This window comes from Leiobunum rupestre, chromosome 8 (genome assembly GCF_980474605.1).
Source record: "Leiobunum rupestre chromosome 8, qqLeiRupe1.1.hap1, whole genome shotgun sequence".
In the NCBI taxonomy this organism is placed as follows: Eukaryota; Metazoa; Arthropoda; class Arachnida; order Opiliones; family Sclerosomatidae; genus Leiobunum; species Leiobunum rupestre.
The window spans coordinates 18,272,794-18,288,938 of NC_143391.1; the positions used below are offsets into that span (position 1 = coordinate 18,272,794).

The 16,145-nt window shown below is 41.5% G+C and overlaps 3 protein-coding genes across 3 annotated transcripts; 2 read left to right on the forward strand and 1 right to left on the reverse strand.

The window, feature by feature from the left end:
- Positions 1-4,461: 4,461 nt before the first annotated feature.
- LOC149932568 (sodium/potassium/calcium exchanger 5-like) lies at positions 4,462-8,213 on the forward strand. Its single transcript, XM_090155932.1, has 9 exons — positions 4,462-4,802; positions 4,865-5,065; positions 5,141-5,224; positions 5,289-5,395; positions 5,481-5,581; positions 5,755-5,845; positions 5,913-6,432; positions 6,889-6,990; positions 7,666-8,213. Exons 1-9 carry the CDS (start codon positions 4,652-4,654, stop codon positions 7,983-7,985), a joined length of 1,677 nt encoding a protein of 558 aa, XP_090012058.1. The 5' UTR covers positions 4,462-4,651; the 3' UTR covers positions 7,986-8,213.
- Positions 8,214-8,977: 764 nt separating this feature from the next.
- On the forward strand, positions 8,978-12,594 carry LOC149932569 (endochitinase-like). The gene is made up of 10 exons (XM_090155975.1): positions 8,978-9,048; positions 9,276-9,380; positions 9,447-9,725; positions 9,795-10,057; positions 10,130-10,230; positions 10,308-10,361; positions 11,201-11,270; positions 11,353-11,547; positions 11,607-11,729; positions 11,796-12,594. The coding sequence occupies exons 2-10, from the start codon at positions 9,296-9,298 to the stop codon at positions 12,372-12,374; spliced, it is 1,749 nt and encodes a 582-aa protein (XP_090012101.1). The 5' UTR covers positions 8,978-9,048; positions 9,276-9,295; the 3' UTR covers positions 12,375-12,594.
- Positions 12,543-15,305, reverse strand: LOC149932570 (actin-binding Rho-activating protein-like). Its single transcript, XM_090155976.1, has 3 exons — positions 14,964-15,305; positions 14,722-14,881; positions 12,543-14,042 (listed from the first exon to the last, which is right to left on the reverse strand). The coding sequence occupies exons 1-3, from the start codon at positions 15,140-15,142 to the stop codon at positions 13,857-13,859; spliced, it is 525 nt and encodes a 174-aa protein (XP_090012102.1). The 5' UTR covers positions 15,143-15,305; the 3' UTR covers positions 12,543-13,856.
- Positions 15,306-16,145: the final 840 nt, after the last annotated feature.

The following is a 16,145-nucleotide window of genomic DNA, read 5'->3' on the forward strand; positions in this document are numbered from 1 at the left end:
AAATGCGTTTTTAGCTATCTCCGGGAGCAGCGAGTGCACCGGAATATTTCTAAATTCGAAGCGCGTATCTCAGCGAGATTAAGTGGCTCGTAATGCTGATAAAATAAAAACGCTACCTTTTTATCGAGTAGAATGGGAATTTTAATACATTTCGGTTTCACCTATATCCTCGCTTGAAATGAGACGAAGAATTTTTACGCCAAACAACTGCGTAGTTTTTAGAATTTTAAAGGGGGTGGTACGTCTTCAGCTCGAAAAACATTGCGAATACGGGACACAAACAACAAGAGTCACGGACATTTGAGTACGCACAATCCTCCGGAGTTCGTCTTGCTTATTAAAGTTAAATTTAAAACAAATTTACAATATCCCTGTACACTGTAGCAACCTCAGAGGAATATCTAGGAAAAGGAGCGCTTTCCCATCCACCCTCTTCATTAAGAACAATATTTCTATCACCCTTTACTAAAAAATATCGCACTAAGCAGTAAAACCCAAGAGAAGAACTATGTCTCCATCACTCTCTCTTTAAGAAGAATTTACAAGGAGCCATCGGTTTCATATCGTTTTTCTACTACGTAGGCTTGTGTATGCCTATTTCAATTACTACTGCGTAGGACTTTTTCCTGGGTGTTAACTCAAACCGCTTTTAATCCCAGATGTAAAGAAATGTATTAAAGACAATTAGCCAATGACACGCTTCGCATTTTCTGACGTCATGAGTGCCGAGGAGAATTTTAGAAGTTTGGAAATTCGCCGAAAAACTCGATTTCCACCATTTCGACTTCTTTTTATAATAATTCAAAGACCACTTAACCGATTTTGATGAAATTTTCTGTACTTGCTATAAAATGTTTGCTCTTTCTAATGAATTATTAAGTAGCCATAGCTAAAATTTCGTGCAACCAACACTTTAAGAACAATATCCCATCCAACGCGTTACTCACCCCGCGGAAAATCCGCTACGACGATTTCTCAATAAACATGACCATTGATAAATGCGTTAAAAGTACCAATACGCTTCGCTACGAAAACTAGCACCTGATTAATGCTATCCGATTTCCGACTTTGTCCGCCTATGGGGGAATACCCCCTCCCCCCAAGCTCCAATATGCGGGAAACTTTAATAATACGATAAATCAAAAAATAGGCCATCGACGAAATTAAAATTTATATTAATTCCAAAAATGTGGGGGCATTTTCTATCGATTGATACATTATTTACTCTTATAACTCCATCGGTCTTAGAGTTCAGTAGAAGAATGCCAAAATCACAAAAATGGGAAAATTACCAAATTATGGGCCCCTGATCTCCAAAATTCATAACGGGCTACCGAGGGCATGATATTTACCAGGCTCGGACTGGCCAGGTCGGCTGGTTGGCAATCGCCGATGGGCCCCGGCTCAAGGGGCCTCCAAATTGCTTATAATAAATTTTACCTAAAGGTCCTTTAGACGCGTTTGATCTTTCAAATTAATGGGCACGTAGAATATAGTACTCTTTAAACTTTATTTGTTGCCCTATAAATAACGATTTACATTTTCATTCCATATCCTCACACCGCCCGGTAAGGGGCCCCCCTCTTCAGTCTCTAGCCGAGGGCCCAAAAATTATCCAGTCCGGTCCTGATATTTACTTTCGAGTAACATATCCCTGGCCTTTCTAAGCCTAATTCTTAGATACATGTAGCTATGTGGAATACGGCGGCATCGGCTACGCTATATGTGGGCTCAGTAAACCCAAATTCCTTCAAGATTGTGTGTAAAAATGACTCTAATGTTGAGTTTTTATGATAGTAAATGATTCTCCAATAATGCCAAAATTAATTTAAAATGCTGACTAGGATTATTGACTAAAAGATTTTTACACCAGGTAACTCGAAAAATTCGCCGGGAGTAGTGGCTCACTCCTGTAATCCCAGGCGTCCGGGAGGCAGTGTTTGTGGAAGGCCGTGTGAGGACGACTACCAATCCCCCAACGGGTGGTCGGGATACTTCCGCCACGGGTGTCCCCACCCCTGTCCCTACGTATCCCCCCGTTGGCGGGGCCGTTACACATATCTCACCCTGATTAATCAGTTATTGTGTGTGTGCTGGTGTTTAAGGCCTCGGGTCGACACCGATATTTGTGTATCTCAAAAAAAAAAAAAAAAACTCGAAAAATTCGGTTTGCCTAAAAATTAATGGAAAAATTCGGTTTCATTAAAAATGAATTTAAAAAAATAAAATAATAATAATCAGCTACGCTAATACCCAAGGCACCACCTTCGGCCCAAGTCATCTAGCGACTTATAATGCCATTAAATAGGTGGCCAGGTTACAATACGAAGGAGGGTGATGGCCAGTCATTCATGCCACACGAGCCAACAGTTCCCTACACTAACTATTACCGTTAACAAGTTAATTCTTATCACTGCCTTATTGACAAAACTTCATTTCCGATTAAATTCCCCTTGGGTTTATCAAGCTCTGATTTTTCGAAATAAAATTAGTTTTGAGAAGTTTGTCCTGAGAAACCCAAAGCCATTTTTAAGGGGGGGGGGGGATGCTGGTGAAGGTCAAGGCGATGGGACCCTGCCGTACCAGGTCCCTAAAAAGCGTGTATGCGGATCTTTTCTAGTCAGGCACGGGGATTTTGCCCCACCTCTGCACGACCCTGCAAATGACGTAATCAGCGGAAGCTACGAACACCGATCGCGTACTCTAGCTTACTCTGTGGTAGGCACAATTTTAAACTAGCCTAAGAAGACGACACTCAAAGAGCCAATATAATTGCTGCGCTAGTTATATGAAGATATTGTGTCAGGGGCGTAGGAACGTTCTAGAAGTTGGAAGGGGCAAAGAGAAACCAAAAGTGGTCTGGAGAATGGTTTTGAATTTTTAATCAAGTGTAGCTTCTCCGAATGCATGTGTACTTTTTACTACTATGTAAATTGGTGGGAAAAGACTGAAATTTAAACACAGTTGATGTTCCATAAGCTCTATATGCTTTTAAAATGATAATTTGAGAATTGTGAAGATTTCAACTGACCAAAAAGTTGGATGGGGCAATAACATTAGTTGCCCCTCCCAGCCAATTTCTAGGGAGGGGCATTGCCCCCCTTGCCCCCCCCTGGTTCCTACGCCCCTGTATTGCGTTCTTGTAAAGCTTTTGATCAAAAATTCGAGAACCATTTTAAATTGTCAAATAAGCAATTATTTTACTTTGATTAATTTTAATTATATTCTGATATATTATAGCAATAAAAGGAAAAACTGTGTAAAAAGTAGAATGCAATTTTGTAAACACTTATACCCTTTTCAGACGAGCCGTATAAAACCGGATAAGTAAACCACAGTTAAATTTTTATACAGAAATATATGTGCAAAGTTAACTTTGGTTAACTAAATCATCTTTTAAGGTCACAAGTTTAGTTTTTAAGCCTCAACAGGAAACGAACTACTTTTAAGCGCGGTGGAGTACACGTTTTGATAAAATCCCTACAAACAGGTTTATTTATTTAAAAAAAACGGATGATCCTATCTAATAATCAGCTAGGCTAATACCCAAGGCACCACCTTAGGCCCAAGTCATCTAGCGACTTATTATGCCTTTAAACAGGTGGCCGGGTTACAATGCGTATGAGGGATGAAAGCTAAATCTTCTGAAATACGTTACTTTTGATACTAATGAAATGTTTACAAGGTGACTATGTTATTTACGGAATAGTTCCAATATAACACACTTTCTGGAGTGTCTGGCGCGATAGTTGTCTAGGTACCGGGACGCGTCTGATAAAAAGAATCATCGTCTTCGCAGAACGGGAAGGCCTACTTATGCAAAACGCGCGTCTTCTAGAATTAAAGTCAGAATGGGGCCAGATACCCGCTTCGCAACAACGATCAGGGATTAACGAGAACAACGGATAAATCACTTATGGTCTAATTATCCCTTATTGCGGATAAACTCTTTCCGCAGTAAGAAATTTATTAGGGGGAAAAACGCGGTTCTCGTTTACCCACGAGTAAATTAAAATATATTTAAATGTTTCAAAAAATTAATAGTAAAACGCGTATTATTACAATTCTTGATAAACTTTGACACTTAAGCCTAACACGTTTCCAAAACATTGATTGATCTTAGAGCGATAATTTTCCGATATGGTCTTTCCAAATTATTGTTAGTGATCGATCATTCCCTGCCTGAAACAATGGATTTATATAAACTGCGTGACGAATATTAGACAAAATGTCTGATTATCGTATTCGCGCCGGTGGCGAAAATCTTTGTTATCTCAGGCGGGCTGGTTATTTCTTAATAATCGTATCCGATATGGAACAATAAAGGTCTCGTTGCGGTTAAACGACATTATCGAATGCAAAAAAAATCCGAAGTGGATCAAAGTCTTCGGATTGGCGTCGTATAATCAGATCGGGATGTTATCGATAGCCAGGACGCTTTATAAGGCCAGCCCTGAGAGGAGATCCGCTTATTTGGATCTTGAGAACTCAGCCGAGAGCACTCGCCCGAACTCGACTAAAACCGTATTCCCTTTTTTAAATGCGGGGGTTGTCTTAACAACCGCCCCAACGTAGCCACCATCCTGTCCAACAGGAAAATCGCTTTGTACTTCGTGGCCCTACAGGGCGTTTCGTTTATGCTAAGCTGACGATGGCTTTCTCTCTGCAGAATAATTCCCGACCTCGGAAGAGATCCCGACAAAAGTTCCTTCTCTTCCTCATCACGCTCGCTCTCGCTACTCCCTTCGCTTCCTCCGCCAACGTCACTTCCGCGGAAGCCGAACCAACTCCAGATATTCGCGGTAAGTTACGATTAGGCGCCACCCTAAGTGACCACGGATTAAAACCCAGGGATTAATAACAGGTGATCAGAATCACGTGATTCCGAATGAACCCGAGTGCATTCCTCCCGCCATTGACGAGTTCCCCGACGACTTCTTCACTCAGGAGGTGCGTCAAAATGGCGGCGTTGTCGTCCACCTCATCATCGCGATGTATCTGTGCGCGACACTCGGGCTGGTTTGCGACAGGTACTTCGTGCCCTCTTTGGAGCTTATTTGCGAAAGTAATTTACATTTTCACGTTTCGTTATTTTGAAAATAAGGACCGCTAATTTACCAATTTTACTACGTAACTATAGTCCTCCACGTCCCGACTGACATTGCGGGAGCGACGTTCATGGCAATTGGCACTTCCGCTCCGGAACTATTTTCTTCCGTTATAGGTAACGCTATATTTTTTCTTGACACGATAATTGTGAATTTTCCAACTAATTCGCTATTTTGAAGGTTCCTTCATCACCGAGGGTGATATCGGAGTCGGTGCCATCGTTGGATCCGCCGTTTTTAACGTAATCGGTATCACCGGGCTCGCTGGCCTGGCGGTATGGAAAATGGTCAGTGCTCTCGGATAAAACCTATCTCAATCATCCTCTAAGAACTTGGATCTTATAACTTGGCCTATTTTCTTTCGCGTTTCAGAATGTCCCGATCGATTGGTATCCAATCAGCAGGGACTGTTTCGCCTATCTCTTATCCATTATCGCTTTAATCGTGATACTTTACGACAACACCGTCGTTTGGTAAGTTGAACACTATTCCATCTACCTGGAAACGCTTGATCCCTCCGCCACCCCCTTTACAAAAAACGACTATTTTGATAACCAGAATTTAGACGCGTTTCATTACACCGTTCCTTTTTTGAGCACTTAAAAATTAGGTCGAAGTAATATTGATACGAAGTAATTTCAAATAGGTACGAGGCTGTTGTCTTACTCGTTATGTTTGTCCTTTACGTAATCATGATGGTCTACAACACTAAACTAGAGTCATTTAGTCAAGAAAAAGTGAGTTTCAAATGAAGTTTTTCGATTAAACTGGAAAATAATAAAATATTTTGAACCCATTTTACAGTGGCACTATTTGAAATCGAAATTTGGTCGGTACCACAGTCTGGATTCTGACCTAGAAGCTCAAGTCAAGGAAAAAACGCCTTTGTTAAGCGCCAAGCCGACTTACATCATCGTGAAAACGGCTATCGACGCCAATCCTCAAACCAAAAAGAAGCGGGTTTCGTTCAAAGACGAATACTTGGTCATCAAAGACGACAGCGACGAATGCATGATTCACGGCTACCAATCGCCGGAAAACAAATCCAACAAGAAAGATTTCCACCAAGATCTCAACCACAACGAAATCGATTTGCCAGCCGAATCCGAAAAAGAGATCGATACGGTTTGGGTGATGCCTCGCAACAATTTCGCGTATCAATTATTTTGGATTTTCACGTGGCCAGCTTGCTTCCTCATGTACTTGACCATTCCCGACTGCAGAAAAGAAGCCAGCCGCAAGTACTACTTGGTCACCTTTTCCATGGCAGTGGCGTGGATAGCCGGATTGACCTACATCAGCGTCTGGATGGTGACGATTATAGGTAAGCGATTCAAGATACGGGGTAGGTCAAGTTGACAAGATTTCTCGCTAAAATATAAGATACCTTTAAATCTCGCAAATTAGACGGATTTTGGTAAGATTGTTTTCGGTGTAGTTTATAACCAGAATTAAAGATGGTAGCACCCTTAAAACAGTCACGTTAAAATTAAAACTATAAAGTAATAAATATACCTGCTCAAAACATTATCTCGATGAAATTTAAATAGAGGCTGTTTTATAATCATGCACTCATTAAAATTAGCCGCATTTTACATTATCAAATGGAGTCGTAAAAAAATATCAAAGACTGAGCTTTTCTGAGTACGAAAAACTGTTAGATTTTGAAGTGTTCTTGCTTTTAAAATTATTTCTTAACAAGACTTTCTTGTTAACTTGACGCGCCTCTATAAGCAACTACCGGATTGATTTAAACTATAATTATCCAAAATGACTATAGGTTACACTTTCGGAATACCCGATTCAATCTCCGGAATTACGTTGTTGGCCGTCGGCACGAGCGTTCCAGAAATCATCTCCAGCATCATAGTTGTTCGCAATGGTAAATTTTTGTCACGATTCGTGTGTCGCTCTTGTTTGTGTCTCGTTGGCGGAGGTAAGTATGAACGCGTCATAGGGGGCAGTCGGGGTGGTTGGTTGGCGTCCGTACATGTGTCGTGACTTATATCATACATCAGACGTATGTCGTTTCTGAAATTTGTCTTCTTTCTCTTCCTCGTATTTTCGCATTATTTAGACCTAAGCCTAGTGTATATATAAATTGGTAAGTATATCACGTTTAAAACTGAGGCTTCGGAACACGATGCTTGGGGTCGTTCGTAATCAGGGCCAAATGATCCCCAAAGAACAACTATGGAAAATATTTTGTAAATCCGATAATTGTCCATCAGTTGTGGTAAGCCTAGCCCCTCCGTGGGCTAGGGTGACGTTTTATATACTCTAACCATTACATTACTATCTTATTAATTCAAATATAATGAATGGCGAGTGTCGATCAATTTTGGCTTGAATTACCAGATTATTATCATAAATATTTAAATAACTAAAAAATATATAATAATTGTCTTTCGAAATGAGCTATTGGAATCAAGGATGTAGAGAATAGAATCGCGATTAAAACTTGCCAACTAATAAAAAAGGGGGAACATTCCAATAGCGATTTGCTTTTATTTTGATGTAGTTCGCGCTAACGATCGTCACTTTTATTTGATTCCAGGATTCGGAAATATGGCGCTGTGCAATTTGTTAGGTAGTAACGTATTTAATATCGTCTTTTGCCTCGGTCTACCTTGGCTCATTAAAACCAGTTTGGTGGGTGGCGAGGGCTACATCACCATCAACAGCGCCGCTCTGTCCTACATGACCATCACCCTCTTGTCCACAGTCGTCATGCTGTACGCGCTCTTCATCTTCACGAAATGGATGCTTAACAGGAAAGTGGGAATCATCTGCGTGTTGATGTATTGCGGTTTTATCGTGCTGGCCGTTTACTACGAAATGGAACTCGTGACGGGCTCCATCCCCACTTGCTCCTAACAAAGATACTTTTTATTATATTTTAAACGTTTCCCTACATTATTTTCAGTGTTAAATCGTCTTATGTATCCCGTGATAATCGTCAATTATAGCAAATTTTCGCGACGTATTTTATTATGTACCGTTTATATTGAAATAAGCCTATACGGAATCTCATACTACCTTAATTGATGTAAAATATTATTATTATCACTAAAATAATAAAACCAATTTCTTAAAATGTTCAAATTTATCATTTTATTAAGGCATTATATTATATATTATATATTATATATATTATATTATTATTCCGGAGTATAAATCCTATTTACACTTTCGCTTATAATATCCCTTCTATGAATAAATAGTTTGGCAATTATTACTTCAAACCAGATCAGCCTTTAGCGAAGACACGCTGAGAGACGAAGATTAAGCCGTTCTTTCAACTCTCAATCTGCGCGAGTGAGTTCGCTTCTGGGTTGGGTGGAATATATTTTGGCGCTAATATGTCGATTACAAAATCTCTCTCTCTCTCCAAAAGGAAATATTAGAGGAGAAGCTAAGGGAATTGCCGATCGCGGATACCTGTCAGGAATCGTTAATTCCAGATTTGCCACTAAACGTCGCATCGGGGCGGCGTGAGAGAATCAGCGAAAGGGTTGAAGAAACTGGCGTCCTTCGGGAGTTTATAGACCCGGGCTTCTGGTTTTGGACCCGGCTGAAAGTCATCGTTTCGTTACGTATCAATTTTCTCTCCGTCACGAAGCGAGGGTTAAACCCGTTGGAATAAGCGCGGCGGATACGTTAAGGAGTCGCCGTGACCTTCGAGTAGTATCGAAGGACTGTTACTGTTACCCCATAGCGTCCGAAGAAGTGAAAGGGGTATTACTCCGGAGGTGAATAGACCTTTTAAAAGTGATCCGGTCGCGATTAAAGGTAAAGAACTTTGCGGTGGAAGAAAAAAGAAGTAAAAATGCTCGTGGAAAACGCCCTCAAAAGCGACGGTTTAAACTGTTCCGGTGTTAGAAGGGTTTCGTCCGCTCCCGCAGAAAGGTTGCCCACTAACCATCGCCGCTTCCATTTGGTAAGTACGCCCGCAATGTACACCTAATAAATTACTCATTATATTAAGAGCAAATTATATAGGCGTATTTTGGGATTTGTTTGGGTGTTTCTCGGAGAAAATAACGCTTTAAAATATAAATAAAACGGTTCATTTTGGACAAACGATCCTGATATAAAATTTTATCCGATAGTTTATCACAGATTAATCGTTCGGAAAATTAACTTTACCTACGGGTCCTTTTATAGAAATCAACCGTAACGCCAAAATGTGGTGCTATCCCGTACTGTTCCTATTGTGTTGCGCCGTGAATTCCGGATGGAGCGCCGAGCCTCGGAACAGTAGACCCGTTGGTAAGTCAATTGAATTCCGCTAAAGAGTCTCACTTCGCTTTTCCTTAAAACGGTTTTTTCTCAAAGGTCTGTACACGAGACGCAACTATCACTACCACCCCCCGATCGAGGGACCAGAAATGGGAGTGAGGAATGCCTTCAACGACATTCAGGCGGACGGAGGATCTCCGGCCAAAATAGTCTGTTACCACAGCGCCTGGGCCCTGTACCGACCCAGTCCCATGGACTACGACATCGAAGACATCCCCGGAGATAAATGTACCCACATCATTTACTCCTTCGTCGGGCTGGACAACGTCACTTGGGGACTCTTTAGCATCGATCCCGCTTACGATCTCGAAAACAGTACGGTCATTACGCAATTTCCTTTCAAAAATAGACATTAGTTAAAACGAAATTTCCGGTCGGGCGCAGAGGGCTACCAGAGATTTATGGATCTGAAGAAAAAGTACTCTCACTTGAAGCTACTTTTGGCCGTCGGCGGATGGGCGGAGGGAGGGCAAAAATATTCCGAAATGGTCAGCGAGAAAAGTCGGCGGGACGTTTTCGTGAAGAGCGTCATGAAGTACATGAACGACTTTGGCTTCGACGGTTTCGACTTGGATTGGGAGTACCCCGGAGCCACCGATCGTCAAGGCCGTTACGCTGACAAAGAGAACTTCCTGCTCCTCGTCAAGGTGCTCGGCCTCTTTCCCCGTTTCGGCCCCATCCGTCACTTTCTCTCGCACTGACTCACGTTTTTTTCTCAGGAACTTCGAGCTGCTTTCGGCTCTAAGCTTCTTCTAACCGCGGCCGTACCCATCGCCAAATTCAGACTCCAAGAAGGCTACGAAGTTAAAGAATTGGGACAGTAAGTTTCTTCGTGATTATACGTTATTTGTCTATACCGTATGTCGTCTATTTATACGCTGTCTATTTTCCAATTAGGCTCTTGGATCACATTCACGTCATGTCCTACGATTTACGAGGAAATTGGGCCGGGTTCGTATTTAAACTCGTACTGTTTCTCGTATTACGTCTATTTTACACGAGTACACTCAATGTGCTAGAGCAATGGTCAGTAGCGGCGCTAAGGGTGGGCTGAAGTGGGCTTTAGATAAGATAGTAGACCATAAACAGATAGATTCGGGAGGAAGGGAGCGGAAATTGAGAGAAAGTTGAATGGACAATAGAAAGAAAAGAAAGGGAATTTAGGTAATTACCCCGGGCATGCAAATGTCCCCTCCAGGTCGGATACAAGGTCATAGGGGGTCCAGTAAACGTGACGAGAGCCGCAACAATTAAACGACCTTGCTCTTCTCGCTTCCTGGAAAATTTATAAGGGGTCACTAAAGTTGTAAGGGCCACAAAATTCTTAGGGGCCACAAAATAATTAGCCCACCTGTGAAAAAACCTTAGTGCCGCTACTGGCAATGGTTTCCAAAAGGTGTTCCGCGAAACCCTGGGGTTCCGTGGAAGGGTCACAGAGGTTCCAAGAATTCGCAGCGCGGCCATCTTTGTTTGTGTCATGAGTCTTTTAAGATAAGTAAAAAAATATGAGTTGGGGTTCCGCCAGAATTAGGTGGATAATTTAGGGTTCCATAGCAAAAAAAATTGGGAACCGCTGTGCTAGAATACGCAATTTAACCCGGTGACCTAGGATAAAGACGTTAAACCTCGCTAGATGACTTGGGCCTAGGGCGGGACTTTAGGTATTAGCCTAGCCCATTATTATTAATACGAAATAAAGTGCACTCGTAAAAATTGACAAACAGTGGATTTAAAAGTGAAAATATTAGTAGATGTAATATATAAAAAAAAAATAATTTGTCGCGCCGTAGATTTGCCGATGTCCATTCGCCTTTGTACAAGAGACCCTTCGATGAATGGGGTTACGAAAAACTCAACGTGGTAAGTGTTTGAGATTCGCCCAAAACGAAATATTACTTTACACCAAAAAGTTTAATTCGGATTTTTCTTGGTCGTACACTAGCACGACGGTTTGAATTTGTGGGTGGAGTATGGAGCCCCGAAGCACAAGCTGATCGTCGGTGTTCCTTTCTACGGTCGAAGCTACACGCTGGGCAGCAAAGACAACACCGCCCTTCACGCCGGAATCAAGAAATGGGAGGGTGGCGGATTGCCCGGATACTACACCAACGCCACCGGATTCCTGGCCTATTACGAGGTAGCTTCACGATAACATTACGTAGAAATTAGCGTTAAACGACTCGCCGTTGCTTTTAGATTTGTCCTTTCGTAAACAACGGCAGCTGGACCAAGAAATTCGATGACATTGGAATGGTACCCTACGCCTATCACGACGACCAATGGGTCGGATACGAAGACGAAAACAGCATCGGAATTAAGGTAAACTAACGCGTCACGTCTTGTCGATCGCGAAAGTTTAAAGTAAAAACCGTGTTCGGTTCCCAGATGGATTATATAAAGAACCACGGTTACGGAGGAGGGATGATCTGGGCCATCGACATGGACGACTTCAACGGCATCTGCGGAAAGAAGAACGCCCTTCTAGAAGTCATGAACGACAAGTTGAAAGGCCACATAGTTCCTACGCCCGACCCTAGAATAACGACCACCGAGACTCCAAGGTCAACTTGGTGGCCCGTTTGGTCTTCTACGACTACGACAACTACTACTACCACGACAACGACGACGCCTAGCGGAGGTGGTGGCGATTCGACAACTAGCAGACCATCAACGCCTCCGCAACCGACGCAGCGCCCTACGGCCAGGCCGGACGTACCTATCGACGCCGAAAAGGCTTGCAAGGAAGGCGCGGAGTACGTCGAGCATCCGACGGATTGCTCCAAGTACTACTGGTGCATTTACGGAGCTCCCCAAGAGCGAGCTTGTCAGTCGGGCACGATTTACCAGGCAGGCACGCATACGTGCGACTGGCCCTTGAACGCCGACAGACCCAATTGTCGGCCCAAATTGTACATTATGAACCGAGTCCTTTACTACCTTTTACCGTCCTACTTTCGCCGGTAGAGCGCGCACTCGGCGACCTAGTAGAATAGATCCTAATTCATTCGCTTCGTAGGACAGTACTACGCTTCGAACAATGTTATTAAGTGGGGAGGGGAGAAACACGTCAATTTTCCATAATATACAATTTGTTTTCAAAATTCATTTTATTCAAAATATCTCTTCGCAATTCATTTAGTTATTTTTGCTGTTACGGCATTTGTTACCATCACTTTTTAAACTATTACGCATTCCTTATAAATAAAAAAATTATTAAAAACAATATAAATATACTTATTCCAAAAAAAAAGCTTATTCGCACGAATTCTATACAAAAATAATCTAAGCCATACAAATTTTTCAGTTTACTTAATAGCGTCGTAAAAACAAAGGTAAATAATATTTTGTACTTCTCGTACGTAATATTATAAATATATCGCTACCTAAGAGCAAAAGTCAAGCAAGTGAAAAACCCTTTTTTGAGGAAAGCGACCTTCTAGTTTTATATTTATAGTGATAAGCGAGTTTCAATAATATCTGACACACGCGCAGTTAGAAGAAAAAGCAGACGAGGATCGTACTTTAACGAACCACCCCGGCGTGACCTCGGTGACCTATGAAATCAGCTCAGGTTTCCCTTTGTTGTGACAAGTACCATTCTAATAGTAATTTTTAAAGCCGATAGATGGAGGTGCTGTTATTGAAACTAGTTTATTGCAATAATAATAATCTAATAATTAAAATATACTAAAAAAAAGGTTAAAGTAACACCAAAAATTAATTAGTCTATTGTAAAAACCATTGAGTTGGGAATATTAATCTAGAGGTCCAATTAAAACGTCGGATTTCAGTATTTCGCGAAATAAGTTTTTAAAAAATAGGAATACTGCCGTCTACTCCCAAATAACGAGAAAACTTTATCATTCTACCCGTGGCGCCGTCTATCTCTCAATGGTTCGTTCAAATTACACGCGTTTTCCGTCAAAAATAATTTTTTTTTAAATAATGGATGGCGCCACGGGTCATATGATAACGTTTTCTCGTCATTTTAGAGGAGACGGCACATTCGTAATTTTCAAAAGCTTGTTTCGCGGGGAGCAGATTTGATTGGATCTCTAGATTAATATTCCCAACTCAATGGTAAAAACACTTGAAGATTTGAATTTCGAATTTGCTTCAAATGTCACGTATCTCGACTAGCTTGACGTTGGCTCTTAAGTATCGAAATGGTGCAATTTAAGTTATAATTTTGCAAAACCAAAATTATGAAAGTGGCTCAGGGGTTTATTTCCTTAAAAGTTTAGCGTGTTTAGATAATATTCAGCTCGGAAAGCTTAATTTTTCGATAGACGAAACGCGGTGATCGAAGGCGCCAAGTGTTGAATTTGAGAACCGATTTTTTTTTTCAGGTGGGCGAAGCGCGAAGAACCGTTCTCTTTCTTCGTTTTGTCGAAAATATATTTCTTTTTTTTTTAAATACGTAAATAACTCCGGAGACGTCCAAAATTACTTTTGGGGGCCTGCCAGTTCTTGATCGAAAATTTCTCGTAACTCTTCGATAGTTTTCAGCATGGTGATGGCCACTTTGTCGTCCCTGCCTTGATACAACATTTCTCCTTCGAAACTTAAAAAGCCGTGCTTTCTAGCGCGCATTAAGATCCCAACTACTTTACTCGAGATTCGGGTGTACATCTGAAAGAAAACCAATTAAGTATCAAAGTCACTCCCACAGACGCGAAAGCTTTCTTTACAAATTAAAGGCTAAAACATCGTCGGCGATATAAAAGAAGGGCTAAGCACACCCCTCAGAAACGTCGACGGGAAACGTGTAGCTAAGTGTAGGCGTAGCTTTACAATCTACGCTCCTTCAAGTTTCTCCGTTCGCGTTTACGAGGGGTGGGATTAATCAAGCAGCAGTGTGCGTTAGTTCAGGCCGAAGTTATATAGTTTACAGGTGTTTTACCATAAGTAACGTAATACACGTAAGTATGACAATTAGCAACTGATCAGCTAGCTAGGCTAATACTATCATAGGCCCAAGTCAGCTAGCGACTTTTAATGCCTTTTTAGAGCTATTGCGCAATCAAGGTTTAGGTCGTCAAGGTCTATATATATATATATATATATATATATATATATATATATATATGGCGAAATATACCAAGGACGATAATAAACTACTCAGTTCTGTTCGGAGTCCAAGTCGGAGCTGGGTGTCGGTGTCGGAAAAAGGTTCGGTAAGTAAGCGTTAAAACCATATGAAGTGTCATACTTACCATTATTACGTTACTTATGGTTTAACCCCAAATAAATTATCTAAGGGAAGTTGGATTTTGAGCGAAGTGAGGGGGGGGTATGAGATTAAACCTACCTGAAATAACTCCCCAAATAGAATAACGGTTGAGCCGTCTTCCTGTTGTTCTCCGTACTCGTTGATCAAATCGCAAAGTAATCTCATCTCGTTATTGACCAACTGACCGGCTTGAATTCCCCTTTTCTCGGTTTTGGAGCCTGCCACGGGCCGTCCGTACCTTTTCATCAAATTAAGTTTGATTAAAACTCGGAAACTCAATAGGAGGAAATTCCAATTAGGCCTTAGAACGACAAGCTTACCTAGGATCGGACTTGTCAAACTTCATCTTTTGGGACGACGGTCCTTTCCAATCGGCCGAGAAGGGATTCGCCGACTGCTTCTCCTTGTGTTTCTCGGCTTGTTGTTGGAATTGAGCCACCCGACTCGACAATCCCGAATTCCCGTAAATCTTAATCGGCGCTTTATCGCAGTTCGCCATTTCGTATTAGATTCAAATCACTCGAATTTCAGAAAGATTCTAAATTGCGCCTGAGAAAACGAACGACGAATTTCCACGATGCGTAAGAGTCGCGCTACGCCTCGATTTTTACGCGAAACAAAACGCGTCCACGCGTCCTAGATCCCCATTTTCTATTTATAACTTCGAGAAACTTTCGCTTATTTTTAGGTTCTTGAGAAACTAAAGTCTCTCAGCTGGTTAAGATTCGAGGTATGCGCCAAAAAACTACGTTCGAAATTTCGCCGCGAAAATCGCGAGCGCGCAATTAGTTGAAAACTTGAAATTTCAACTCGTTAAAATAATTGTTTAACTCTCGAAACCTAGCGGGAAAACGTTTAAGCCATAAAACGGAAATTAGACTTATAAAGGTATTGTCTCCCAAAAAAACGCGAGGAATTTCTTTAACGAACGCGTACGTTGATGGTTTATTTTCGGATAGGGGTAACTGAGTCAGTGTTTCGAAGTTTGAATACAGTGTACGCTATAATGTACAGCCGTTTCTTTCCGGTTTGGTCTAGACTCTTTCAAAACTTATTGGAGCGTTAATTATTTTAAACATCCTGCAATTATATTCGTATTCGCCCAAAAGAACGCGATGTCAAGGTTTGAAAAACATTTATTACGCTACAGATTCTGAATTAGGGGAATCAGAAATACCAGAGTGAAATGTGAACGGAATAAAATTGAATATAAAAGAGAGCAATGGCCGATTTTTTTCTTCCCTTAATAAGCCCAAACTGGCTGCAATAAAAATTCAAATAGATATTCGAAATTAGAGCCTAGTGCCGCCGCTCCAACGCCGACATTTTCTCCTGCGCAGAGCCACCGCCGTCGATACACTTACTATAGAGATGTATCACGTCGTCTGCTCTCCCTAGCTTTAACAGTGGAAACGGTCGCCATGTTGTGGGGGTTTCTCTTTGCTAAAAAGCATTAGTGACGTTAGTCACGTGGTCACTAAAATATCTCTTTTCGGTGCGCC

Excerpts from the sequence above, each read along its gene's own strand:
- LOC149932569 (XM_090155975.1), top strand. The coding sequence starts at position 9,296 with ATGTGGTGCTATCCCGTACTGTTCCTATTGTGTTGCGCCGTGAATTCC. Across the intron at positions 10,058-10,129 it reads ACTTCCTGCTCCTCGTCAAG|GAACTTCGAGCTGCTTTCGG; the intron begins GTGCTCGGCCTC and ends TTTTTTTCTCAG. Across the intron at positions 11,548-11,606 it reads GATTCCTGGCCTATTACGAG|ATTTGTCCTTTCGTAAACAA; the intron begins GTAGCTTCACGA and ends CGTTGCTTTTAG.
- LOC149932568 (XM_090155932.1), top strand. The coding sequence starts at position 4,652 with ATGGCTTTCTCTCTGCAGAATAATTCCCGACCTCGGAAGAGATCCCGA. Across the intron at positions 5,396-5,480 it reads GCCTGGCGGTATGGAAAATG|AATGTCCCGATCGATTGGTA; the intron begins GTCAGTGCTCTC and ends TTCGCGTTTCAG. Across the intron at positions 6,433-6,888 it reads CTGGATGGTGACGATTATAG|GTTACACTTTCGGAATACCC; the intron begins GTAAGCGATTCA and ends AAATGACTATAG.
- LOC149932570 (XM_090155976.1), bottom strand. The coding sequence starts at position 15,142 with ATGGCGAACTGCGATAAAGCGCCGATTAAGATTTACGGGAATTCGGGA. Across the intron at positions 14,882-14,963 it reads TTTGACAAGTCCGATCCTAG|GTACGGACGGCCCGTGGCAG; the intron begins GTAAGCTTGTCG and ends TTTGATGAAAAG. Across the intron at positions 14,043-14,721 it reads TATTTGGGGAGTTATTTCAG|ATGTACACCCGAATCTCGAG; the intron begins GTAGGTTTAATC and ends GTTTTCTTTCAG.